General features: G+C 34.1%; 2 protein-coding genes across 3 annotated transcripts in view; one reads left to right on the top strand and one right to left on the bottom strand.

Annotated features, from left to right (window-relative positions):
- Positions 1-17,083, top strand: part of LOC129945416 (actin-histidine N-methyltransferase) — a 135,746-nt gene extending 118,663 nt beyond the window's left edge. The window contains exons 2-3 of the mRNA XM_056055157.1: positions 15,854-16,123; positions 16,186-17,083. Coding sequence (XP_055911132.1) covers positions 15,854-16,123; positions 16,186-16,675 — 760 coding nt within the window. The 3' untranslated portion in view covers positions 16,676-17,083. The remainder of the gene's footprint in view (positions 1-15,853; positions 16,124-16,185) is intronic.
- Positions 1-26,903, bottom strand: part of LOC129945415 (putative mediator of RNA polymerase II transcription subunit 26) — a 146,807-nt gene that overhangs the window by 106,883 nt on the left and 13,021 nt on the right. The window lies entirely within an intron of this gene.

Here is a 26,903-nt window from a genome sequence, read left to right as displayed (position 1 = left end):
GCAGACACGTAATACGACTTGGCGTAGCCTCAAATGTCTTCTGCAGGAGCTGTATGGACGAAGAAGAAGAGGAAACGATCTCTCAATTTCTCTGCACCTGCCCTGCTCTTTCCCTAAGACGCAAACTTCATCTGGGAGACTATATATCAAATCAAATATTTTCTTCGATTTATAAAAAGCTCAAAATTGTTCGACTAGTAAGAAGTAATTCTCTAGATTCATGTGGTATCACAATGGGCCTTTTCTTTTGGCCTAAGTGTGTGGATTCTAAATCCGCAGCCACGTTAACCTAACCTTACCTAACCTAGCTCGAAAATATGCTTAATGTTTAACTGAACATATACTACAGTCAAACTTCTTTATAACGAACCTTCAAGGGAACAAGAAATTGCTTCGTTGTAAAGATGTTTTTAAAAAATTCGTTATATGGACAATATAACGTACGTTCCCGTATTGTAATGTTTAGTGGGTTCGACTGTTACGTATTCCATTGAAATTAACAGCTCTTACGAATTCCGAAAAACCGTGTAAAAAATCCGTTCGTAATGCAAAACTGTATGAGATTTTCCAGTTTTTTTTAATATTTTTTCTCGATATTCGTAAAAGTTTCCGATTACAATTAAATTCGTGACAGGCCTGAATTTAACATTTCATGTGTTCTTTTTTATTTTCGAAAAAAGGAGAAAAAATAAATAATTTTAAGGAAATAGATATCTTTTTTATTTCTTAATGAATACATCAACAGTTTTGGTTTTAAAAAATCATGTATCATCTGAGATTTCATTTCTGGTTTCAATAAACTATTAAATGCAGCTCTTATCTTATTTTCATCATCTGATCAGCCCGATTCCTCAGATATAATAACTTTCAAAATTTATGTCATCTGAAGGAAGTTCCATGGTAGCAAAATTTGCTTCCATTGCAACACAGTTGTCAAATGTAATAGAATAATCATCCTTGGTAAAACTCTGTTTAAGTTTCTGTTGTTATTAAAAGTAGCAAACCGAGCTTTGTTAAAACTATTTACAATTTGAAATTTAAAATTGATATTTCGCTACAAAGAAACAAGTTTGCTTTGAGGCAAAAAAATTAGTTTCCTACGAAAAGAATGTCGGTATAAATAATTTCGTGATAAGGAAGTTCGCTATAAAGAAGTTTGACTGTATTTGAAAGAAAACAAAAATAACATCTATTCCGTAAATAATTAGCTTCACAAATTATTGGGTTTATATATTAATTCTTAAGCCGATTAAATCATTAAACGGTCTCTAATTGTGATACAGACCGTTTCTTTTGACCTTAACACATATCAAGTATTTGTTATCCTCAAATAAACTATGTTTTAAAGTGATTAAAGTATAAAAACCGCAAAAGCCAATTTTAAAAATATTTCAAATTCATTCGTCCATATTTCCATATTAAACAAAAATATGTAAGAAAATTTAAACTAAGAGACAAAAGAGAAAATTTATTGATTTTTCTTTTTTTGTCTGTAAAACAGTTTACTTATGTATCAGTTCATGAATGCGGGTCAATATTGATGGACATTTTAAAAACTGATTCAGCCTTCATTAATAAATTCGAAGGATGAGAGCTTTAAAAGTACAAAAAAAAGTATCGACAACAAAGGATAGGTTTTTCATTTTTTCATTTTTTTCTTGGTCTCTCAGCCGGAAATTTGCTGTCCATTATTTAATAATAATGGGTTTAAATTCAAACCTATGTAATTTGTCTTCCTTTTTAAAACAAAGAAGATTGAGTAAGGTTGAGTGGTTGGTTGAAAAAATAATGTTTATAAAGAAAAACACAATTTAATTTATTACATTAAATCGTGCTTAACTTTAGGGTTGTCATTTTTATTATTTGTAATAAATACATATTATTCGTAAATTACTTGCGCCAATGAGTTGGTTTTTAAAGGGTTTAAAAGTTAATTTAGCATATTGAAAAATCTTGATTAGTATTTCCATTAAGGATACAATTAAAACAATATGTCTTTTGATAGAACTTTATTTGAAACTAATAAAGTAAAAAGACGAACGGAAGACCATCAGGATTCAAGGTTGGCTACCCTTAACAATAATTTTGTATACAAAATGGTTCTTTGGTATGCTTTAACTTATAACAGGTTATCCACTTGGCGTTTTCAAAAGGTTAGGGCTGGAATTCGACATCTCCCAAATTGACAAATTCTCCAAGAGTATTTCTTGTCATGAAAAGTGCTTTCTCAACTTGGCCGTTCGGATTCGGCTTAAAACTGTAGGCCCCCTCCATCCCTAACAACAGTACTCGAACACAGGAATGGTTGAGGGTTCTAAGTCACTAGGCCCTAGTTCTCAACGGGCTATCGCGTCACCTGATTCATTTATTTAGATTTAATAAGTTACATATACATATAGCTTTAAAGTATCTCTATTGCAACAACCAAAAAAGTCTAATCTGTTGTAAACCAAATTAGCTTCCCTGATGCAACGAGAGATTGGTTTATTACGACCATAGTTCGGTCTATGAAAACGGTCATGAACATCGTAGTATCGAGTACAACTCCTACATCTTTTTTCTGAACTACCTTTTCTAGCTCTGAATCGTTAATAGTGTAATTGAAATATAAAGGTGAACTGATACGGAAACAGGACATAACTTGACACTTAGAGACATTCAAGTGTAGAAAGTTTTTGTCACACCAATCAGCCAATCAATTTAAATCGTCATTCAACAAAGAACAATCTTGAATGGATTTAGTGGTGCGATACAGTTTAAGATCATCCGCAAATAGGAGACATGATGAATTGTTAAATATGTCAGGGATATCATTGATAAATAATAGTGGTCCCAAATGGCTGCCCTGAGGAACACCAGATGGCATTAAGATCCGTTCCGAAAAATGATCATCAATTTTAATAATTTGAACCCTTCGAGTTAAATAAGATATAGGTTAGGTTAGGTTAGAGTGGCTGTCCAGATATCATTGACACACGTAGACCTCAAGGGTCCATTGTGATACCACTAATGAGGTTACTCATGGGAGAGTAATGAATTTAAACAAACCATTTTGTACTTTTAATAAAGTTAGAGAGACGTTTTGTGTCAATATTTGCCAGTTCACTGGTGTTATCGAAGAAGGGATTACCGAGAAAGTAATTCCTTCTAATGGAGAGTGCTGGACATGTACATAGAAGGTGTTGGACCGTTTCCTCTTCCTCCTCGTCCATGCAGCTTCTACAGAAGTCATTTGTGTAGACCCCTAGCCTCAGAGCATGTCTACCTATGAGGCAGTGTCCCGTTATTACTCCAATTGTAGAGCTTATACTTTGTCTGCTTAGTGATATCAAGCCTTTTGACCGTTTTAAGTCAATACTTGGCCATATTTGCTTGGTTGCTAGGCAGGTGGTACTTTGTGACCATCTAGTATTTGTTGTTTCTAAAGCATATTGCTTGAGAAGATATTTGCATGTAGCAAGTGGTGTTCCTATGTTATGTTTTTGTCTAACATAAGGCAGAAGTGTTCCGTTTTTGGCGAGCTCATCGGCTTTGCAATTTCCCGGAATGTCTCTGTGGCCCGGCACCCAAATGAGGTGAATGTTAAACTGTTCCGTCATCTCCTTCAGAGATGATTGACAATCGTGGACTGTTCGAGAGTTTGTGGAGACAGACGCGAGAGATTTAAGAGCGGCTTGGCTGTCCGAGAAGATTCGTATATCCTTACAAGATATAACGTTTTCTTTGAGCCAGGATAGTGCTTCTTTAATCGCCATTACTTCTGCCTGGAATACACTACATTGATTGGGAAGTCTATAGGATAGACTGAGATTCAGTTGTTCTGAAAAGATACCACTTCCAACTCCGTGATCGGTCTTTGAACCGTCAGTGTAGAAGTGTACCGCATCGTCTTCCAGGGGTCCCTCTTCTTCCCAGGATTATCTTGAAGCGATGGACACATGGAATCTTTTACCAAATACCATTTTTGGGGTGGTATAGTCTAAGCGATCTGGGATAGATCTGAAATTGTCTAGAATGGTTGTATGTCCAGTATTGTTACTGGTCCATTGAGAGGTGGCTCTAAGCCTTACACATGAGTTGGCAGCCACCTTTTTAGAGTAGATGTCAAGTGGTGTTAGGTTTAAAAGCACTTCCAGTGCTGCGGTTGGTGTTATGCGAAGTGCTCCTGTGATGCACATACCTGCTGACCGCTGGACTTTAATGAGTTTATTTAGATTTACCATCTTATCCAGTGCGGTCCACCATACGACGGCTCCATAAATGAGTATCGGCCTGATTACCGAAGTGTATAGCCAGTGGATTATTTTTGGGGAGAAGCCCCATTTTGATCCTATGGCCTTTTTACAAGTAAAAAGCGCTACAGTAGCCTTTTTGACTCTTTCATCAATATTTACCTTCCAATTTAGTTTTTTGTCTAAAATGAGGCCCAAATATTTAGCTTGGTCGGAAAAGCTTAATGGTATTCCTTTAATCTTTGGTGGGCTAATCTGAGGAATTTTATATCTTCTCGAGAAGAGTATTAATTCTGTTTTGTGTGGGTTGACGTCCAATCCACATTGATAAGCCCATTTAGTTAGCCTGTTTAGGGCATTTTGTAGGAGTTCCGAGAGAACTTGGGGGTGCTTCCCAGATACGGATATCGCAACGTCATCAGCGTAGGCAATCACCTTGAAACCTTCTGTTTCCAATGTTGTAAGTAAGTCGTTTACTACCATGTTCCATAAAAGAGGCGAAAGGACTCCACCTTGGGGAGTGCCTCGATTCACCGATCTGGTGGTAGTAAAACTTCTCATGTTAGAAATTATTGTCCTGCTTTTGAGCATGAGACTTATAAGATCTATGAGTGACTTCTATAATTTCAGCTTATCCATTGCTGTTGTGATCGCCTGGTAACTGACGTTGTTGAAAGCTCCTTCAATATCTAGGAACGCTACCAGGTTATATTCTTTGTATTCGAGGGAATGTTCAATAGTACGTACCAGTGAGTGAAGTGCTGATTCTACTGATTTTCCCTTAGAGTAAGCATGTTGAGCTGTGGAAATGAGACATGGTTTTAAATTATGTCTGATATAAATTTCAATCAATCTTTCCAAGGTTTTAAGAAGGAAGGATGATAGGCTGATTGGTCGTAGATCTTTAGGGTTAACGTGTGAGGGTTTCCCTGCTTTGGGAATGAAGACCACTTTTGCCATTCTCCAGGCTTTGGGAATATATCTCAACCTTACACAGCTTGTCAGAATGATTTCCAATGGTGGAATAATCATGTCTGAGCATTTTTGTAGTTCGGCCGGAATGATTCCATCTGGTCCTGGAGATTTATATGGATCAAAGCTGTCTATGGCCCATTGCAGTTTTTCCCGCGTTATTAGATCAACTAAATCGCTTGTAGAAGCTTGAGACTCTGATGTTAAGTCGTTGAGTATGTTAGAACTACCTGGAAAGTGGGTGTCTAATAACCGATTAAGAGATTCTTCATCTGTGATAGTCCACGTGCCTGTTTCTGTCTTTAAAGCACTAGGTATTGTTGGACTTTTTGAGAGAATTTTCCTGAGTCTTGAGGCTTCTGAAGTATTTTCTATTTTACCACAAAAATTTCTCCAAGAAGACCTCTTACTCTTTCTTAATTCTTTTTTATATTGCTTTAGAGCTTGTTTGTATAAGTCCCAGTCAGAAGGGGATCTAGTGTACTTAGATCTGTTGAAGAGTTTACGACAGCTCTTTCTGAATGGTTCTAATTCTTTATGCCACCAATGAGGTTTCTTTTTACCCTTTAAAATGGTTACAGGGCATGAAGATCTCATTGATTCATTTAAGGCTTCGGTGAGATGATTTACAGAAAGGTCTAGTTCATCTTTACTGGAGGAGCTTTTAAGAAGGTTATGATTAAGTAGTTGTGCTAGTACCTCCCTATAACGCTCCCAGTTGGTATTCCGGTGATTTCGAAATCCCGTAGATGTATTTGCTACATCTTTGAGCTCAAACTGAATGTATTTGTGGTCAGAGAAGGAATTCTCTTCTAAATAAGATATTAACCAATCAAAAAGGTTAGAGTGAAACCCAAACTGCAAAAGTTTATTCAAAAGAACCTGGTGATTTACGCGATCGAAAGCTTTGGCGAAATCGGTAAATATAATATCCGGTTGAAAATGTTATTCAAAATTGTGTATTCAAAAAGTACTGAAACAATGTCTTTTGTTTTAAAAGATAAATTATTAAAAACTATCTTTTCAAATAACTTTAGGAAAGCTGATATTTTACAGATTGGTCTTTAATTAGTAACATCCTATTTAGATTCTGACTTAAATAATAGTGCTTTGTAAGAGAATTTCTAACACTCTAGAAACTGACCCTGAGAAAGAGACAAATTAAAGATGGTTGACAAAGGCCTAGCTAAGGAAGGTGCGCATTTAAATAATAAAATGGGTAGAATCCCATCAGGACCTTCTTTTTTGGTTGTATCTAAGTCAAACAGGGCTGTCATAACTTCTGAAACCTTTAATATCATTGAACCAATATTATGAGATAATGGAGATCTGTTGCAATTGGAGATGGTAAGTTTGTTGAATAAACAGATTGAAAGTAGACAGCAAAAAGATTACAAATCTCATTCAAGTCAGTTGTTGATGTATTTAAGTACTTCATACAGCTTGGATAACCGTTTGATTTACATTTAGAGTTAATAAAATTGCTTTTACAAATTAGGATCGATACAAACATTTTTATAAAATACCTTTTGGCAATTTAAATATCTCGACCGAAGTTCCATACTTTCGTGATTCTTTTTAAAAAAGTTTAAAAGGTTTATATTTTCCATTTTTTTTTTTTAAATTAATAAGTCTCTTATTAAATCAAGCTGGAATATGGTCTAACTACGCAAGCAGTTATCAAAATAGTGTAGAAGTTTAAACAGACTGGATGGTTACAGATATTTTAAGGCTTGAACATCGTCGTTTCGCTCGTGCCACTGAAAAATCGCTGCTGTAAGTGAAATCGTTGGCGAAGACCCGAATGTGTCGATTTCTCATCATTCTTTGGAATTAGGACTGTATTATGGCACATTATGGCGTATTTTTTATTGCAAGAGTTATTTCCTGGCCGCTCTTCGTTGCGATATTAACTCTCCACCAAGTTCATGCGATTTCGCACCGCTGGACTTTTTTTGTAGGGCTACGCGAAAGATTGTGTTTATGCAGATAAACCTTTAACTCTTGAGAACCAAAATTCCTTAAGTTATGGCTGAGATACGGCCAAATATGTGTCAAAAAGTGGTCGAAAATTGCCTCAAAAGAATCAATGCTTGCAACAATTTGCGTGGTAGTCATTTAAATGATTGTTTAGTATTTCGCACATAATGTCAACGTTCAAAATTTATCATAAAAAAGAAATATCATGAAAACAAATATTTTATATGTGTTTTATTTACGTTTACTTTTGAAATCGCTAAATGGACAACCCTGTATTTGAAAAACATTTTAAAACTATTTATGAAAAAATTAAAATTGCTGTGATGAAATTGTAGTAAAAGAATTCAACTTTTATTAATTTGGCCATAACTATATATGTTTGTACCAACAACGTAAACAACGTATTGAATTTTAATTCCAAAAACAAAACATTAAAAACTATTTTGAAATATAAATAAATTAATGTTTACTTGGTTCGTAGGAAAAGAGTTAGAAGAAACCCCAACCTGAGTTTTGAATTTTATTTGTCTTGAGTCTAAATATGTTTTCTAGCTCTACCACAATTATGTACATACACACAAAATACACACATATGCTATGCATGTATGTACATATGTATAAAGTTTATGCAAAAAAGAGTTATTACATTAAATGTTATAAATTACTTGTAGATTCTTCAAGAATCCAATCTCTTTACACCGAACAAGTTCCTTATATATTTTATTTTTTATTTGCTACACACCTGTATCCTGGAAGCAACATGCATTGCATAGGTATAAGCTTTAAGAATTCATCCGTTCCGTTTCCGTGAGATGCAACAGCATCCTTGCAACTGGCAACTGGCACTTACATATAGTACGTAAGTACCTAACCTAAGTGCAACATTTCCATTAAATGTGAATTACTTCTTCGATGTCCTGTTTCCCTGGTTGGTATACCTTTGCCACAGTCTAGTGTCTAGTCGGTTGCATTAAGAAGTAGTGATGTAGTGAATTAAACTGCGGAAAGTGCTCCGATGTGTAAGCGAAGGATGTTCTTTTTTTTAAAGATTCTATTTAATGTGCTTTTGGCTTTTCCATTTAATGTTTTTCTTTTTCCCCAAAGTCCCATTAGAGAGAGAGAGAGTGGAGGGAAATCTCTTAATGTAGATGGTTGTGAGATTTTCCTTAAAATGAAAATAATTTAAGACTAGAAGTATAATGACGATTTAAGACATTAAACGGGCTTATTCGTTGTAAAAATAGAAATAGCATCGGTTTTAGTTGGGGTTAAGTAGCGTTGTGTGTCATAAAAATAAAAGTTGGCGTTTTTTGAAATTGTCCGAGCTTGGTCCCTTCATTAAAAGAACGTAAAGGAAATTGTTGATGGTTTTTTGGACTTGGAATTAGTTTTGACTAAAGGGAAATGCTGCAGTTTACAGCTACAAGAGCTCATTATTTGGGCAGCTTTCACTTGCTTCCTCAACGTGTTATTTCTCTAATAAGGGATCACAATCGGCCACCGAAGTCTTTTAAATAAACACGTTAAGACGTATTTCTTTGAGGTCAAGTAAAAGATTAAGTCTGTGTAATGAAATCGATTAAACACTTGGAATTAGTGAAGTTATTGAGGACATACAGCCACAATTATGCGCATTGTTCAAAGAAAACAATATGAAATAACAATTCTCCCTTTTTAACTTTTTCCAAAGGATATAATGGAACTACTTTATGATATAAAGACCTACTAAAGGAAATTGACACACATTTATAATTTAAGATCACTTAGATTACAAGGCCTACAGAATTCATCTGGGTCATTTTGGAAGAGCAATCACTTTATGTCACCTGCGAACAAGAGACATTTGCAGAATTTTAGAATTGTTGACACATAAATTATATATTAAACACAGATAGGAGGACCCAGATGGACTTCCTAAGGAATACCGGAGGTAATTCGGATCCTTTTGACACAAATGACATCAACAATTACAAATTGGTTACGCCAAATAAGTATGTACGAAACCACTTCAAAAATGACTCACTTATTCCTTAGGACTAAAGTTTTAATAGGAGGTTTTTTAAGTTGATCCCACTAAAAGAGATTTTGTAAAATCAGTGTATGTAAAGGGTAATATTTTAAAGGCTATAGGAAAGTTTTTTCCAAAAAAAAGCACATACAATTCAGAAAAATGTAGTACGGTCCATATAATTTAATGTTTTAAGATTATTTCATTCAAATGTTGACCTTGACTGTTCCTCAAATGGTCCATCCGCTTAGTCCAATTTTGGCACACTCTTTCCAACATTTCGGCCGGTATCTCACTAATAAATACTTCAATGTTGCCTTCCAATTCCTTTTGAAGCAGGCTTGTCTGTATGGATATGAACTTTAACATAGTCCCATAAAAAAATAGTCTAAAGGCGTTAAATCGCACGATCTAGTCATCTCGAACGTGAAATAAAATTTTCACCGAACTCGCCTCCTCTCAATAAGTCCATTGTTTCGCGTGCTATGTGGCACCGTGTTTAAAGCACATTTCATGCTCAAGTCAAGCTCTTGCATTTGCAGAACAAAGTTTGATATCATATCACGGTAGCGCTCACCATTCACAGTTACGTTACGATTCGCATCATCTTTGAAGAAGTACGGTCCAATGATGCCAAAACTGTGACTTTTCTGGATGCATTGGTAGCTCTTGCAATGCTTCTGGCTGATATTCACTTCAAAATCAACAATTCTGCTTATTTACGTACCCGTTGACCTAAAAATAAGTTTCGTTACTGAACACAATTTTCGGTAAAAAAGTGGATCTTCGGCCAACTTTCCAAGAGCCTATTGAACAGTCAAAACAGTCCGTTGAGATCTAGCGCCTAGCGGCTTACAACTCGTAACCATTCCTGTGTGCGAGTACTGTTGTCAGGGATGGAGGGGACCTACAGTTTTACGCCGAATCCGAACGGCCAATTCCAGAAAGCACTTTTCATGACAAGAATTACTCTTGGAAGAATTGTTAAAAAACCTTTAGATGGCACAGGCAGGGATCGAACCCATGATTTAAGATACTGATCATTTATTTCATCAGTACATGTACAATTATAAATATCTTGAAAGTAATTAGCAAACATATAAGGTTCACAGAAAAAGCTCTGATTAAACTGAATTGCGATTTGAGCTAATAAAATTCGAAACCTGATTTGGATTAGATTTTAATTTAAAATCAATTGAATTAAAATAAATGCAAAATAAAAACTAAGAAAGGAATACAAACTCTTTCCTTAAACGACGCAAATCTACAAATTTACTTGTTTATAACGTTTATTCGTTTAAGGCAGTAGTAGTTGTACCACTTTTGACTAGAAGTCAACCTTTTTTTAACTGAATGAACAAACATTTTTACTTACAAAGCTTTTTAATGTACAAAAAATCAACTGAGAATTCAATAATTCTAAGTAATTTATGTTGAATTTATGAAACGAAGAATTCGAGTTTATTGAATTTACAACAGTTTTCAAAATTATAGATGAAAATAGGTAAAATGATTAGATTATGATGACCGAAGTTAAAAAGAAGTGAAAATGACTAAAAACAAAACGAAAAAATATCCTGGGATGCGACCCACACTGATAACTCCCCATCGCGTTTGTCAATTTATCTTGCTTAATAGTATGTAGGTTTCCTTGTTGGGTTAAAAAAGTTGTCAGTAAATTATTCTTCAAAATTTTAAAATTACTAACAATATTTTGTATATAAAGAAATAGTTTAGTTTGAAAATCTAGTTTTGTTAAATAGATTTTTAGTCGGAAACAATTTTTTTACAATTTTAGAAGCTTTTCTCTTTTTTTTACAAAAAGGATGAATGAAATTAATTTGAAAGATATCAATAACCGAAAAAACGGACTGTGGGATTATAAAAACGTTATTGAATATCGACAACAATATTTTCTGTGAGATAAAATAATTTTAAAGCCAATATTTTTAATTTTTGGAAATCTATTTAAGTCGAAAGTACATTTTTACCAAGTTTTAGAATTGTTTTTCTGTAGGTTTTTATTTCTTGTAAAAAAACTATCAATTCGATATTTCTCAAAATATTTTTAATGTTGAAAACGATATTTCTTACGAGATAAAATAAGTTGGAAACTTCAAGTTCCTGAAAAGATATTGGAGACGAAATTTAATGTTTACCAACTTTTGGTAAGTTAAAAAACTATCTCAACCAGATGCTAAAAACGATATTTTTGTTGCACAAAATTGTTTTGGAGATGAAATCATTATTTTATTCGTAAAATTTTAGAGGTGACAAATTTGTTTTCAGTATTTTTGATTTATAAAAAAAACCGTTACCGTCCACTGACTGTCGTTTAAGCACCCATTCGACGTATCTACGACGTTGTGAATAGTCAGCTGGCTTCAGTTCTTGTGTGAGCTGGACGTTATAAAGATTTAGGTATATATTCAAATAAAGTGCCGTAAGTCAATTCTAATTCCTGAGAACAAGGAAAAATCGACACCTTCGGGTCTTCGGCAATGCTTCACTTACAGCAGCGGTATGTTTCAGTGTTTTTTTTTTATCTAAATCTTAAAACTATCTTAAAGCTTTACAAACATTATTAAAAAAAAAATTGCGTTCATTTCAAAAACTTAAAAAAAATATCTTACTGGCGGGTGCTCTAAGTTAATATATTATCTTATAACTACTGTCTTTGGCCTAAAAAAGAACAATAACTTAATCTAAAACCAAGAAAATTAGAAAAAAACTTGGTATCTTGATCATTATTTTTTTATTTTATATTAAACTTAAAACGAAATAAAAAAAAAACGAAACCCAACCAACCAAATCCAAATATACTACTTAAAAACTGAAACAGCCGCAGTAAGCTTTTTTTGTATTTTATTGATTTTTTTTGTGCCACCCTGACTGTCCATAACCTAATCGTAAAACCTATGTTAGCCGGCCAAGACCAACCGCCCTAGACAACTTTAAATGACATTCTCAATTTGAAGCCACCAAAACTGGTTCTATTGCTTCACCCTATCGGAAACAGTCCTACTGGACCGAAGGCGTCTATCTACAGATTTAGGGCTGACGTGACAGCTCTAGAGAGCTCTCGATTGTCTAAATAGAGGAAAGCTTCAAACGGAATGTTGCCACTTGAACGTGCACTTTCGTAGTATTCACAGTTTGGGTAGTTAGTTCCAAAAATTAAGTTGTTAGTCGACGCGTCGCTCTCGCATAGTGACCCCTACCAAGCTTCAACAAGAAATTATTAATTCTGTTTATGTTGGCTCTGTTGTATAGAACCTGGTTGGAATAGTTATGTTTGTACTCCGACTCTGGTGTTCTGTGTAGTCCAAGGTTACGTCGCAGACATTGTCTTTCAAACACCAGAATCTTTTCCATTTGAGATGGGCCCAAATTGAACCACACCAGGCACATATAGGCAATCGTCGGCTCTGGCTCTGGCCAAAGCAGCACTCATATGTCTGTCGAAAAACAAGTACTGACCCAACCGGATGCCAAGATACTTTACTACACTTTTATTCGCCAGTGGCTGCCGATTTGGTCCAACGATCACTAAATTTTTCTAATTCTTTCTCGTATCCCTTGAGGCTCCTTGCATCGTAGTCCTGAATAGAATAATTTCGCATTTCTGAAAGTTGATTTTCAACTTCCAGTCATCGCAATATTGCTGAATCTTGTCAAAGTCACCCTACAAAAGTGTGTGATAACCTCAATTTTTGGAGCCGTACGCTATTTCTTGAGTCAGGCTTGCTACCAGCTCACTAGTGTCAATGCTGAACAAGGCCGGCGAGTTAGCCGCTGCCTGTTGGAGACCATTTTAAATATCAAAGATTTTGTGATAAGTTAAATTGCCAATTTTCGTGTACCATTAAGCATGTCATGAAGCATATTTAACAGTGGTTTACTTACGCCAAGTCTGGCTAACTTTAGATACAGACCCTCTAACCGTACGGTGTCGAAGGGATTCCAAGTAAACCAGACAAGCAGCCGTACATTGCCTTTTAGATTTCTTCCACTGGATATCAGAAACAAGTTTAGACGCAGCATGAATAGTGTCAATACCCGCCTTAAAGTAGAATTGATTATCCGGAATTATTTTGTTGTTCTCAGTCCACTTGGGCAGAGCTCTATTTAGAACCGTCTAGAATTCCTTACTGATACTCGGCAGAAGACTTATCGACCGGAGATTTGCCGGATTGGAGTTGTCCCTTCCCTTTTTCGGAAGAGGATGTACCCATTACACAAAGGATGGAGCTCTATCTTCGTGACTAATAAGGTATTAGCCGCGTTTTGCTTGGCGATGATGGCATTTGCGAAGTTTTCGTCATTGAACCTGGTAAAACCGAGGTCGTTACGGAGGTAGAAGTGGTGCTGCAGGGCTCTATTCTCCAGGTAGTAATTAGGGCGAGTGCTAGAATTCATCTTGTACACGTACTGGAAAGCAGCCCCACCGCCTCTGCTTTCTCCTGCGGATCTTTGATAGCAAAGAAATCATCGTCCAAGACGGCGTCTCCTTGATCGATTCCTGCTGTCAGAAGTACATTTCTGTTCTCTTGCGTTCTCTGAAGCTTAAGACAAGAAAGGTCGTTCTAATCATTCCTCCTAAAGATCTTTTTAATACTTGGGTCAGTAGAATTAACGGCCCGAATTTTCTTGTCCCAGTACAAATTAATGTTTAATCGATAGTTTTCTTTGATTACGTTTTTTATCTACGACTTCAATGTCCGAATCTGCAGATTATTTGGGTCAATAAACCTCTATTACAAGCTTTCAGCCTTTGCAGAAGTCTACTTTTGTGTCTGTGTACTGCATTTATTGTCGCGTTACGCTGCAAGTTCGTAATGTCTCGTTTCTTATATTTCGGTATAGTTCTTTCCATGGTTCGTTGGATTGTCTTGTCCATTTGTTGTAAATATCCGTCAATCTCAGTAATTGTAAAATTCCTGTCGTTTGGTGGGGATATGTTTCTAGACCGAAGTTCTCTCGCTAAAACGTTGCTGAAGCGCGGCCTTACTATAATTGTAATTGTGTACCGGCACGAACTACTCCAATTCCACAATTTCCTTTGGAAGCCGTATTACGGCGGCGAGTCCGCAGTGGTCACTGTCGTACTCGATCGTCCGTAAATAGTTTCTTGGTCTTTGATCCACAATGTCAATTATTGTCAGTCTTGAGTCTGTTAGCAAAAGATTCATTCATCATTTTTCAGTGGTACGAGTGAAACGATGATGCATAGGCCCTGCAATATCTGTAACCAATCCAAATTTCTTCACAATTTTCCTAATAGTTTGCTTAGTTTGACGATTTTGCAAACCATAGTCTCTTAAAGCACGATATGTGGCTGTGGCATAATCACCATTTTTAAAGTAGGTTTAAACAATTTGTATTAGTTGTGCGATAGTTAAGCGATCCATATTTATAAATGTCAGATTTTCATCTGAGTAATGTTTTCTTTACTCGGTTAAATAATTTAAATTGACAGATGTCGAATTCAAACCCCACATTTTTGAAACCGCTAAATTGATAACCAGTTTTAAAGTGTTAAATCACAAAATGTTCGTTTAAATGTTATTTCCGCTAAAACCTCTTTAAAGCGACGTACGATGACGATTTGTAAGTTGTTTACTTTCAGTACCCTTATAAAAATGTGTTCTAATCCTCGAGCCTGTATACATTCTAAGGGTATTGTGTTTGATGTTTTTAAATTAAAAAGGGCTTAAAATCTTATCATACTCTCGTTTATATTAAACCTTCTATCGAAAGTACGAAAGACTACAAAATAAATAAGTCTATTAATTCACAAAATATACACATCGATGTGAATTGTTTACGTTAAATGACAATATTCTTTCTTTTGTTGATCGACGACCTTTTCTTTCTTATGTTTTTGTATTCATTGTAATTTAATTATTTACATTTTTTATATTATCAACTTTGATTGACATTTTGTCTCATGAAAAAGTAATAAAATCTTTCCTTATCCATAAAACTTCTACACAAACTAATCGAAGAAAGTAAAGTAATTATTTTATTTTTTAATAGAAAGCTAACAATAAAAAATGTACAAACTTTAAGTGAAGGTAGACATACCTAACTTTTTGTCGCAAACATGACCTACAATAGGGAGGAAAATCTTTAACGTTAGAGCGACCAGGAGCAAATAAATTTAACAAAAAAAAAGGAAAACAAAATTACCTACATATAGAACAAGGTTTTTCTCTTCTTAAAAGCATCGTAAATTAATCCTGTCAACCTCAATTATGCTTGTTTTTTTTTTTTTATTTTCTTCTCCTGTTTATGGGCAATTGAAATATTATTTTTGTTTTGAATCTTTTATCTACACACGAATGATTGAATGTTGTTCCTTAATTTTTTTTGATTCCACTAAAAGCAATCTTTTTGTTTTAGGTCGAAAGTTTATTATTTACGGATGCAATTCTGCTTGAAAAACAAACTCACGGAAAGATAGAATAAGAAATAAGGAGCAATTATGTTGCCTCCAAATGGAAAAATATGTAGGTCATATTAATTTGCCCGAAGTAGGTTAGCTTTAATATTTCTTAGCCATATGGTGAAGGATTTTTGCGTTTTTGAAGAAAAATAAATTTGTAATCTGAGAGTTTTGACATTTTAATATTTAATTTGGTTTTCTTATAATTTTTAGGTGGGGTGTTTCTACTGTCATGACACGAGAGAATATCATCCCGCGACTGGATCAACCCGAGGACGAAGATTCAACCCACGGATTCGATACAATAGCTTCACTGATACCCTTTTGGGACATGGCCAATCACAAAGACGGCACCATAACGTCCTTTTTCAATATGGAACTATGTCAACTTGAAAGCTCTGCTCTGACGGACTTCCAAAAGGGTGAACAAATATTTATCTACTATGGAGACCGTTCAAATGCCGATTTACTTGTGCATAATGGGTGAGTTCTGATGCTACAAATTTTTCATAATTCAATGGTAAATTTTCTTTCCTTTTTTGCAGTTTTGTTTATCCTGACAATAAAAAGGATAGCGTCAGTATAAAACTTGGCCTGAGTAACTCTGATGAGCTCCTGGCCGAACGTACCAAACTACTAGAAATCCTAGAAATACCAAAGAATGCGGAGCTTAAAGTGTACCAAGCTCCACTCTTCATCTCACCGAAATTGCTGGCATTTGTTCGAGTTTTCAATATGAACAAAGAACAATTAGAACATTGGATTGAAAACCGTGCCGCAGATCTCTTTCACATCGATTGTGCATTAGAAACTAGTCTTGAGTCCAAAACATGGCTGTTCCTTCAGACTCGACTGAGTCTACTACTAAGAGTCTTCCCAACAACATTGGAAGAAGACGAACTGGCACTTCAAAACCACGAGAAAGGCCAAACAAAAGTGGGCTATTTGAAAGGTCTCATCTTGCAATATCGAATTTTGGAAAAAAGAATTCTTAAAAATGCCCTAGACTATGCCAAACAAAGAACAAAAGCTTAGAGACACATACAAGCATTTTGTTAATCACCACATTAATGAAAATGTTGTGGTGCTGGACTCTGAAACTCTCTGGATGTCGAATCGAAAACGAATAAATATATATTTTTGTAATTTTTTGAGCATTTTAAAGCCATATCACAAAGACTTGTAGCCCTGTTTGAATATTGTTGGTGCATTTTTGGTTGTTTATTGGCAGTGAATAAAAAAAAAAGTGTGAGTTGTAGGTTCAAAATTAATGTTTCTCAGTTGTATTAATATTAACGAACAATTTAATGTATTTTGAGTGTTTTTTTCCTTTTTGTATTTACTTATTTATTTCTTTTTTTTAATTTACTTACTCTAGATACTTAAGTGCAAGTATATTTTTGTTTATCATGGATTTATTTATTTAAATAAATATATACACAAAATGGATGAAAACTTTTTTTTTAAACGTAAAAAAGATTACTTTGGACTCGAAACGTAGTAGACAAAAAAATCAGTTTTGAAAAAATATGTCAAGTTTAAGAAAATACTAACTGACTAATTTTTATACTTAGAATTTGCATAAGAAAAGTTGTAAAAATTGGAGTCTATAACGAACTTTGGAAAAAGCTTAAAATAGTCTTGTAAAGATGGATTTTCAATACAGTATTTTTATTTGTCAGTGAAGTGATTAGAGTAGTACCTAAAAGTCAAAGACTAACCACTATCTATCAATCGTTTCAAAACCGCCGACAACTTTTTTTTAACAGATTGGTTTAAGATAATGTAATTCCAAAATGTTTGTTTTATTATTTTAAGACGCAGGCAACAATTGCTGCTTTTTTCTTTTCCGATTTCACTCGAGGGAGAGTCCAACCAAGAATTGGAAAATCAATGATAAGTTAGTAACCAATGAAGTACTATTTTTGTTTTATTAATTTCTTATATATCACTCATACTTATTTAAGGAACTTTAACTTTAACTTAACACAGCTTTTACAAGAAACCTTATTTGAAAATAACTTACCAAAGAAGCATTCATGAAGTATACAATTCCTGCCAATTCAGTTTCCCGAAAAAAGTCTTTGAAAATGAGAATTTTTTTGTTTGGTATTCTGTGGCGTATGTGGAATATTTATTTTGCGTCGAGTTATATTTTCGCGAAAATTCGTATGTAAAAGTACGACGTGCATTCCGGCGTCAGTTCAAAGTTCGTCGTCATAAACGCGTGCCTTCATGGAAAACTGTCAACAGGTGGGTTCAAAATGTTCGTTAATCCGCCAAGGCACCGGGTCCGGGCCCGCCGAGAACGGTCCGTACGGCTGAAAACATTGAGAGAGTCCGTGAAGCGATTCAAGTTAGTACGCGGAGTTCAGCGCGACGACACGCGTCTTCTTTGGGCCTAAAAAGGCAATCAGTGCGTAAAATTTTTGTCAAAGATTTGAATTTGCACCCGTACAAGCTCATGATAATCCATGAATTGAAAGATACCGACTACAGACTTCGACTTCGAAAATTGGCAGATGGTGAGATCATTTTGGGTAATCTTTTAATGAGAGATGAAGCTCATTTAGAGCTCTCCGGCGCCGTAAACAAGCAAAACTTCAGGTATTGGGTCGAAGATAACCCAGTCTGGATACACGAAAAGCCGTTACAAAACCAGCGTGTGACAGTTATTCCAAATGGATGGTGCCTGCTGATATTATGGTTCCGGATTTTTTCCTCTATGGATATTTGAAAGGGCGTGTCTCCACGACTCGTGTACGTGATTTGGAGGATTTAAAAGCGCGCATTCGACATAAAATTTCAGAGATTACGCCAGAAATGCTAAGAAATGTCTTTGAAAATTTTGTCAAAAGATTAAACGATTGTGTAAGCCAAAACGGGCATCATTTAATGGATGTAATATTTCATAAATAAATTTGTCTAATCTGTATTTTCGAATAAATTTTGTATCGTTGGTGTACGTGCTTTGGTTCTGAAGTTATTTCAAAAAGAAATATGGACATCTTTTTGTGGTCACCCTGTTTTATATTTCTCAAATGAAAATATAGCTGCATGTTATATGAAACCTATAGTATTTAAAATAGTCATTATTTAAGCCTTTAAAATATTTTAAAACTTATGTACACATGTACCGCCATTGATTTATTTTCTCATTTGGATTTGCTAAACACTCACGTTGCGTAAAAATCATTTAATTGGTAGTCATACAAATCCTTTGAGTGCGTGCCAATTATAAAATTAATTAAATTAGTTTAGATCAACTTTAGAGTATTAATGTTAATGTAGTTTAATTAAAAGTTCACCTCGATTTCTTTTCAATTGTTTTTTGAATCAATTTTTGAATGCATTTGCTTTTATTTGTAGATATATGTTTTTATACACTCATAGACCTATTGATATGAGTAAAAACAGTGTTTTGAAATTTGAAATGCCAAATCAACAAAAAATGAGTTTTTTAAACGTATCTATAAATAAAACCTAAACACTTTTATTTTTTAAAGGTACAAATGTGTTAAGTTATTTATTATACAATAGAAAGGTTTTTAAACAAAAATCATATTCATAGATACATTTATAAAATTGACAGGGCATCATACTCCTGGAAATATTTCCGCTATCTTGAATCTTACTCGAAATAAATTTCACTGGAAGTTCAATTTAATATTAAGGATAGTCAAATTTTCCTGGAAATTGTGTTACCAATATTAATAAATTTCCAGAGAAACCTTCGAGTATCATTCAAAATTCCAATTTATACCTTGGTTTTGTTATTATAACTTATAGCAAGACCACAAGCTACGATGAGTATCTTCATAGTTATAGTTATGTTTATGTAATATTTCAAAGCAATCAATCTTATTTTTTGTAAATTTACTTCTTTATGTTTTATTTCCGTGGACATTATTTATATTTATCTAGGAAAACCCAAAAAGAATTTGGCAACATAAAATTAACAAACCAACATAAGCCACAATTTGGGCAATAAACGACAAAGTTTCAGTATAGTTGATGATACACTCTTCTTGCTCTCTTTTTGCCACTAACACTATGGGATCACCTACATCCTATTTATAGTGTGTACACAGGACAATATCCTGCCGGGCGAAACCCAAAAGCTCGGTCTGTCAGCTTTGCTAATTTAGAAAATTGAATTTTATTGCATTGTTGGCCAACAAGTATTCAGTTTTCAGTTTTTGTTGTGTTGTTTTTTTTTTTTCTGACAACGCCCGACACCGACGACCAACGACCGACGACGACCCAGTTCCTGTTTGAAAATCCTAAAAATAAAAAAAAAAAACTGAAGAAAATCTTGCACAAGAAGCATGACGACAACGTGTACACCTGACTGACTGCACGACATAAATTTAAATTCCATGAGGATTTAACAGCCAGGCAAGCAAACTGGGTGGCAGTGGAAGTTGGGAGCTTGGAGCCTTAGCCCGTTGAATTGGGGGCTCCGGCTCTGAAGTGCAGTTATATTTCAATGGTAATCTCATTAGGATTTCAGGGATGTTCGTTTCATCGTTGTCGCTGTGAATGTTTATTGTGTCAGTGGGGTTGATGCCAATGACGACGAGTTTCCAGACGTAGAATAATGTACATGTGGGCCATTAACTGTACGTGGTTAAAGTGGTTTGTGCAAAACACCAGAAGGAAATTCATTTTAATTTTAAGTTTTCATACACAGCTAAAAAAAAAAGCAGAATTTTACGAAAAAACTTTTTCATCCGATGTGGATGGTTGACACTGAAAAGGCCCCACTCGGGGAACTCGCATGCACAATCATTTCATTACTACTGATTCACCATTTTCACCATCAAGCTCAATGGTTTTAAATCGGGACTTACGCGCTACCTTCCACACTGTGCTGTGCGTTGCGTAGGTATTAGCATTTTGTTCATCGACCTATAGTCCCTTTTGCCTTATCGGATTCCGGCGAAATTTCGGAAATTTATCAATTCCCAAATTGGGTTTTGAGTTTGAATTTGAAAATCAAAGATTCGAGGGAATTTTTAATTTTAATTTTCCAAATACTTTCATACTTGCGCTGCGCTGCGAATTTTCCGATAAAAACCCTGAATTGGTCTTCCCTGGAGGATTTTCTTTTCGATGCGCTTTGTGCGAATTTAATAACGTTAGCTAAGTCATCGCAGGTATTATGATATTTTGTGGTACATGCCTAGGAACATGTTAAAAGAGACTTCTGTGTCGTAAGTACCTGCTCAGTTATAAATTCAATGATAATTTTAGAATAAGAACAGTATTTATGGGATTCTGAAAATCTTTCCAGTTGTAAGCACACACATACAAAGCTTAGCCTTTAAGGGACTCAACATAAATACCAAGAACTTACAATTTCATCTAATTTTCATTTTAATCGATGTGTGTTTTTGTAGTTTTTGAATACGGATTCTCAAGATTTTATCAAAATATAAATAAAATATTAGATTGATAAAATCTTTGAAAAGTTTATTCAGGAGCTTTTCAGTTTGATACAATTTATCTCCCAGTTTTTTGGGAAGATTACTTTTAATTTTTAAAAAATTTAGAAATGTAAATAGAAGATAAGCTTTAACTCAGATCTTTTAGAATTAAAATAATTTCTAAGCTCTGAAGAAAAGCAATTTTAGATTAAGTTGAGTATAGCTTTGTTGCTTTTAACTTTCTGTTTAAAGTTTTTGTCTTTAGTCTGATTCGTCGAATTCAAAATGTTGACAATCTTTCAACGTTTCAAGGTGGTCCCTGGAATCTAAATCAAATGTTTTTGAATTGCCTTAACCTTCCGAAGGCAAGGCTTTTTTGCCTTAGTGAATTACATCTGCTGTTGTTCATCGTCCCATCACCTTTTATAAAAAAAACAGTAATGAAACTGAAGATCAATTATTATAATTTATTAAAGATCAAGTATTTACATTAAATGAAACTGAGAAAAGTATTCTTTTGAGGTTTTATAAAAAGTAGTGGGGTGATGGGCGACCCCACTTGCCATCGGAAGGTTAAGTTAGGCCTTTCGACCTCCATACCTAAAAAACTAGATAAAGATATGGGCTCTAAATTATATCTCACGAACTTGATACAGAGTCTTCAACTTATTTTATAATTCAAAAAATACTATTGGAAAAATTGTATCAAGCACTCATGGGAAGTTAAAGTAGTGTAGGTCGTAGAACCCAGTCTGTTTGTTTTATCACAAAGGATGTCGTCATTCCCCGATACTAAAAATTTTCAATTTTTACCAGGAGATCATGATAGCTAGTAGGTATACTATTGCTTACTTGCTGCTTTCTTTTTTTCTTATCTAGCTCCGCCTTATAACTGAGCAAATTTCATAAAATATGAAAGAATCTAGGAGGGAGGATGAAATTCTAAGGAAAGTGTATAAAAATATAAAGACATAACTATAAGCGTACCCTAGACTTCCCCATTGCCCAATAGCAAATACCCAACTACACGTGTTTTTTGAACAGTAACGAAATTTTAAAAATGGTTGCCCCGTTTTACAGTTTTACGATCATGAAAGAAGAGTATGTAAATATTCGCTTTGTAGGTATTGTCATTGTCATGTTTCTGCTAATCCCAAAGCTAGGTTCCACCCTAAAACTGTGTATATACATATAGATGTGTATATATTATCACGTACACATTTTTCCATCACTAGGCAAATGCGAATGAAATGTCATACATGGCGTCTCGTTTTTACACAGTTTAAGCTCGGAGCTTAGCTTTCAGAGACTAAAGAAAGAGAAGACAATGGAAAGAGGATTTGATACTTCAAAGAAAGGCAAAATAGTTACCCTACTTTCAATCATGGTCTCCTGGTAAAAATAGTGATCGCGAAGGCTTTTGTTATTTTTGTGGAATGAAAAAATGACTGGTTCGGGGAAAGGGGGCAGGTAAGCTCTTACATTTGCTTGTTAGAATATTTTGCCGCCTATTTCTTCTTACTACATACAAAACTAATATTTGTGCAGTGAGCTAGTTTTTTGATATTGATCTTTTTTCCTTTCTTTTTTTCCCTCCCACAAGCTGCAATTGTCAACATACTCTTTAATTTATTTTGCTAAGGCTAATAAGCTTATAATCTCCACCCCTCTTCAACGGTAAAGCCTTGGGTTAGTTTTTAAATACACTGATAAGTAGGATGTGTCTAGTTGATAAAAAAAAACGATAAATCAGACACTTTCTTTCCCACTTTCTTCAACACTCTGGTGCATACATATAAGGATTTTTTTGACCTCTCAACAACACGAATTGGGATTGGGATTATAAAGAATTGGGATTTTTCGAAGCACTTTTTAAAATTGTTAAAATGTGCCAAGGAACCAAATTCTTTTTATTTGAATAAATCTAAAACGAAAGAAAAATGTGTGATTGATGACAAAACTTTAAAGGGTTCAAAGAGGATGTTGTAAATAAACAATACACTTGGAACCTGTTAAATTATTTAGTCTAATTTACATCAAAAAGTATTGAAATGAAAGAAAGCCTTCTCCCCATCGATTCTAAGAAATATTTTACAAGAGAACTCATGTGAAAAAAAATATTTGCTGTTGAGTGGATTTGTAAATGTTCCAACTTTGTGTTTAATGTATTAAATCAAAACAATTTTATAATCATCGTTATTATTTAACAAACAAATATTAAAGAATTATTATTTATCATAATTCACTTTTTCAACTATAAAATATTTAGTAAATTTCGCGATTTCTGATTGAATTTCACACAAAAAAAGAGGCTGGGATGCGAAACACACTGATAACTTCCCATCCCGTCTTTAGATTTGCCTTGCTTAAAAGTTTGTCTATATGGACTCGTATCAATTTTTACCAAATTTGCTTACTATTTTTTGTAGATTTTATTTTTTATGAAAAAAACGGACTGTTGGATTTTTCTATTCTGTTCTCAAAATTTTATCAGATGTCAAAAACATTATTCTTCGTTGCACAAAATTGTTTTGGGGATGAAATCATATTTTAGTCGTAAAATTTTGGAGGTGACAATTTTTTTCAGTTTTTTTGATTTATAAAAAAAATCGTTTGATGGATTTTTTTCAAAAAATATACTTCTTTGATATCACGTTACAATATATCATATCAAATTAATTTGTAAGTCTCTAGCGTTTTTGGATCGTAAGATATTTGGGGTTAACCAAAATTTTCACCTTTTTTCAAACTGCTATGGTAAAAAACCACCCACGGAATTTTCTTGAGAGCCCTTTCTGCATCTTTCTGCCTTATTATCTGTATAACAAAATTTATTTGAAATCGATATCTCTTCTGGTTCTTGAGCTAATGGCGACGAAAAAAACGTCGCGAACGTACCGACGTAAGAACGTACGTACACACGCACGAACAGACATCTTTCTAAAAATCTTTTATTTGGACTCTAGGGACCTTGAAACGTCGAGAAATGTTAAAATTTTTAATTTGACAAATAGGACCTATTACAATAACTTCCTATGGGAGTTTAATAAATAAAATAAATAATAGTAAATATACGCAAGATCACATTGTTAACTGAAATTATTTAACCTATTTAATTGTTTTTGATGATTAGAAAAAGTGTCAGCTTTAAAAATGACATTTAAGTGACTCCATTTTTGTGTTGCCTTTTGGAATCTTTAAAAATGTCATCGATACATTTTTGTGAATTGGTTAAAATGTATTTCTTCATTTATTTTTGTTAATTATAATATTACTTCAAAATTGGTCCCATTAGTCGACAATTTAAAACAAAGACAATCATGCAGTTTTTTAGGAGAAGAACGCAAGACTTGGAAAATAATTTTGAAATCTCCATACACTTTCTTATTTACTTTAAGATGTTACTAAAGAATTTTAAATACTATTTACATGTAATTGAATTTATTGCAATTTAATTACCTAAATGTTATTGAAAACAAAAAAAGCAGGAATGATTATATTTTCTAGTTATCATTTAACAAAAAGGTATGTATTATTTTCGTCAATTAAATGCTAAGCTCTTATAAATGTATTTATGTTTTGCTTTGAATCAATACAATAAAAAGTTTGTACATATATGTATATTGCCTTGAATCAATAAATTAATAAAAATCAATTACTTCGACTGCAATTTCCTCATTAACTTGAATAAACCCATTACAATTTCAATGGTATTTCATTTGTAAATACTTCTGTTCAATTACAATTACAAGTAATTAAAATGTATATTGTAATGAAAAGAAGGTTAGCTACGAATTACTTCTAATTTAAATGAAAGCTGAACTTAATTCTGAAAAGTACTTACTATTTCCCAACTCTGCTATATTCAAATTGCATTACCTTACAAATTCCTTATGAGCCTATCATAAGTTTTCTTTGATCTATTAGAGCCGATAGGTGTATTCAAAAACAAAATTTAGCTATATAGGAAAAGACATGGACATACACAAATCCGCTGGCCCGAATAGTATTCCCCCTACTGCTCTGAAAAGGTGTTCTTCAACGCTGGCAAAACCACTGCGTTAGCTTTTCCATTTTTCCTACTCTAAAGGTCTCTTCCCGAGCGGATGGAAAACAGCATTTGTCCCGCCTGTCCCTAAAAAAAATTTGGAAATATGATTTCATGGTTTATCTCACGAAATAGTGAACAAATCTTGACATCGCTTTGGAGAAAATAAGATATATTTCAAATGCATTTGATAGAGTTTGGCACTAAGCTCTCTTATCGTAAATGCGTGCTTTTGGTATTGATAAATCACTTCTTCGCTGGATTAGGAATTACCTTTCTAACAGTTCAATAAAAGTTGTATTTGATGGTTTTAAGGCTGATATTCATAAAATAAAAGCTGGTGTTCCCCAGGGCTCCGTTTTGTCTCCGGCTCTCTTCCTTATCTTCATAAACGATCTTTTGTATGTCACTTCTAATGAACTGTTTCGCTATCGAAAATACCCTCAGTTTTTTCATGTTCGTTTCAAGATTCACATCCTTGTCATTCGGATGTAGAACTTCAACTGCAGCGTATGATAAGCTTATTAAATTCCGATCTCCACAGCATTTTTTAATGGGGAATTATATACCGTATCAAATGTAATGCTTTAAAAACTCAATGCTTTCTTCTGTCGTACTTGGTATGTGTCTTATGGAATGATCACATATTCGATATTGCCAAAAATGCTGCTAGGTGCTTAGGATTTCTCCGAAGGTGCAAGAAATTTGTCACCCCTTTGAACACCACCTCAATTGTTCATGCCCTTCGTTGTTTTACCAGTATTTTAATAAACAGTTTTCTATCGAATTTGCGAATTACAACAAAATATTTAAACTTATGGCAAAAAACAAATATATTTAATTGCAACATATGCACTGGTTTTTTTTTATTTCTTTGAAACTAAAATTTAAAAAATATTGGTCAAAGGTCAAAAATTCGATATATTTCTAAACGAGTCATACATTTAAAGACATCTGGAAAGGTGTCCTCCATAGATGCGTTATTTATTCTTTTAATTTTCATAGGACTAATGAACCGATATTTTTGTCAAGCGCTCAGAAAATAATATTTGACGATCAAAAATGTTTCAACGACTGTCAAAAACAATTTAATAGATTAAAGTTTTTTGATAAATTTAATGGCATATACTGCTGCAAGCAATGAAATAATAGAGATTATTTCAAGTACAGTGCTGTTCGAAAAATGTTCGTAAAACATTATATTAGCCTTTTTGAGATAAGTTCTTGGAATTTAGGAACGCTACGGGTTTTTTTTCACTAGGCAGCAATATGTCATGGACTATCATGCCAGAGGTCTTGGGTTCGATCCCTGCCTATGCCATCTAAAGTCTTTTCAAGGGTACTGCCTCTTGCGAGGAATTGCCAAATTCTCCAAGAGTAACTCTTGTCATGAAAAAGTGCTTTCTCAAATTAGCCGTTCGGATTCGGCATATAAACTGTAGGTCCCCTCCATTCCTGACAACATTACTCGCACACAGGAATGGTCGAGAGTTGTAAGTCACTAGGCCCTAGTTCTCAACGGACTGTTTATTTTATTTATTTTAGCAATATGTCATTTAAACATTGTATAATAGTTGATGTTATTATCAATAGGAACTTCATTTGGCTCGTGATAGTAGTCTAATACCAACCGAAGTGATTTTATGGAAAAAAATGGGAAAACTTAGTTCGGAACATAAAGCCAATATTTTGTGTCTGTCACGTCTCAATTTGACAACACGTGAAATTTTTAAGAGACTTAATAAAACTCAACAAACTGTGGCATGGAATTTGAAAAAATATCGTG

The sequence above is a fragment of the Eupeodes corollae genome, chromosome 2, assembly GCF_945859685.1.
Source record: "Eupeodes corollae chromosome 2, idEupCoro1.1, whole genome shotgun sequence".
Classification (NCBI taxonomy): domain Eukaryota; kingdom Metazoa; phylum Arthropoda; class Insecta; order Diptera; family Syrphidae; genus Eupeodes; species Eupeodes corollae.
The sequence above is the reverse complement of the archived record's forward strand: the minus strand, read 5'-3'. Positions and strand labels throughout refer to the sequence as shown.